The sequence below is a fragment of the Charadrius vociferus genome, unplaced genomic scaffold (assembly GCF_000708025.1).
Source record: "Charadrius vociferus isolate BGI_N301 unplaced genomic scaffold, ASM70802v2 scaffold115, whole genome shotgun sequence".
Lineage (NCBI taxonomy): Eukaryota > Metazoa > Chordata > Aves > Charadriiformes > Charadriidae > Charadrius > Charadrius vociferus.
The window spans coordinates 151,444-153,672 of NW_009648636.1; the positions used below are offsets into that span (position 1 = coordinate 151,444).

A 2,229-nucleotide genomic window follows, 5' to 3' on the forward strand; every position below is an offset into this window, starting at 1 on the left:
AGGAAAAGGGGTTGGTGATGGCTGCTGGAGTCATCCCACTCTGCTTCAGCTTCCTCTCTTGCACGTGAAGGAGCAGACTTTTACCCAGAGACCACATACCGTGGTCAGGACATTTCCCTCACAATCTCAGCACATTGGTGATGGCTTCCAATCACATGTCCCATGGAAGGCGATCTTGTCAGTAGGAGGCAGCCACGTCACCCCCTTCCTCTCCTTTCACCTTCCTCCACTGCCATCCCACCACGAGAGGGCCTTCAGGCTTTCCCTGTGTGTACCTGGAGCTGGACCAGGAGACCCTCCACTTTGGGAAATGCCCAGGGTGTGGACATGCAACAGCACAAGGGCTTCACCCGCTGCTTCTGATGAAACTCCCCCCGGCGGGTGGCCTTAGAGATTGCGCCTGTGGGTTACATGGAGCTGCAGATGGGGTTTTATCTGCAGATTCTTGTCTCACCCAACCTCATCCATCAGCACTGTGGGGACAGCTCACTGCTCTCTGTATTTCTTTTGCTTTCCCATTCTCTCTAGTGCTTTTTTGCTTTCTCTCTTCCTTTCTTGCCCATTTTCTCTCTACATCTCTCTCTCTCGTTCTCTCTTTCTTCCTAGTTTCCTTATGTCTTTGTACTTCTTTTGCATTCTTCAAACTGTAATATTCCCCTACTCCTTATTCTCTACACCACTCCTCCCCCACCACCAACCAGGACCCCTTGGCTTGCCCGTTTTTGCAATCCTTTTTGCAGATCCCGGCCTTGCTTGGACAACAGAGATGGCCAGAGCTCCCCCAGGGCATCCTGTGTCAGACTTTTCCCAGGCAAGACATCTCCCAAAACACCACAGAACTCATCTGCTGAGCCAAAGGGGACAAAGTTTATTCGCCGGGGACAGAGCAATGAGGGTCACGGCCATGGCAATAGAGCGCGGGCACAGGGACTGAGCCCGGCTGAGAAGCGCTGCGCTGGGCTGGGCTGGCTCTGTGCTCCGTGCCCCCGTGTCTCCATCTCCTTTTGGTGGTCGGCGAGGAGACGCATTTCCAGGCCTCCTCGCCAGCAGTGCCTTACACGGTGGTCTCCACTGCAGCATCCCCACGCACGTGGCTCCCCTCCTCACTTGTCACTTTGTCTTCGAACACTCGGCGAAGGGCGACTTTCACTGAGCCTTGGAAGCAGCGCTGCCGGCAGCTCCCCACCAGGAAATAAACGACTGGGTTGACGCTGCTGTTCAGCGATGCCAGCAGGTAAGCAATCTGAAGTACCAATAAGCGTGGAAGATAATAACGAAGAAAAATGACAGCAGTGAGAGGAAGCCCAAAGATGAACATGAAGATGACGCTGAGGAGGACAGCAACCTAGAGTTTGCTCGGGTGACGTCTCTGTGAGGCACCTCGGAGTTTGATGAAGAGGGACAGGTTGGAAAGCAATGGGAACACAGAGAAAATGAGAAAATTCACAATGCTTATACCATCTAACAGTTTTTCACACTGTTTATGACCAAGTAAACCACAACTTATGAGAGTCAAAAGAACAACAAGTCCAGCAAGAACCCAGAGCACCCCACACATGATGCCTGACAAGTGCTTTGGGCGGTGACACCGGTACCAGATTGGGAACAAAACAGAGACGCACCTCTCAATGCTCATGGCTGTCAGGAGATACATGCTGGCCAAATACCAAAACCCAAACAGAATCATCAGGATAATCTTGGTCAAATCCTCTTCAAATGTGGAAAAACAATTGGTTGTTGAAATAACGTATAATGTAAGTATCACAAGAATGAACAGGAGCAGAGAGAAGTCAGTGATGGCCAGGTTCAGGACATAGAATGTGAAGGGGTTCTTCTTTATCTCGCAGGGGAGGAACCGCAAAACCACTGTATTCCCCACAAGTCCCCAGAGGCAAATACCAATAAAAACACTTGCAGTTATCAACAAATTAAAATTTTCTTTTATGCACCAATTTTGTTTAACTGCCTGAGAGATTGCATATCCAGAATCTATGTAGTTCTGAGAGAGGTTGGTTGTGTTGGTCTCCTCCATGGCGAATGACCCTGCTCTGGGTGGCCACCTTCTCCCTCTCCCACCACTCCTAGGAGAGACCAGGAATCAGAAGGAAATGAGGGGCATCAGCGTTCCCAGCACTCACCGTCTTTCTCCACTGCCCCATGCCAGCCCCAGGGCATGCCAGGAAAGAGCCGTCCCCTGCCATGACCAGGACAGGCTTCCCGCCCTCCAGC

The 2,229-nt window shown here is 51.4% G+C and overlaps 1 protein-coding gene across 1 annotated transcript; it reads right to left on the reverse strand.

Annotated features, from left to right (window-relative positions):
* Positions 1 to 1,054: 1,054 nt before the first annotated feature.
* LOC104287555 (proto-oncogene Mas-like) lies at positions 1,055 to 2,032 on the reverse strand. The gene is given in 1 exon segment (XM_009886278.1): positions 1,055 to 2,032. A coding segment is annotated over 1 exon segment (978 nt).
* Positions 2,033 to 2,229: the final 197 nt, after the last annotated feature.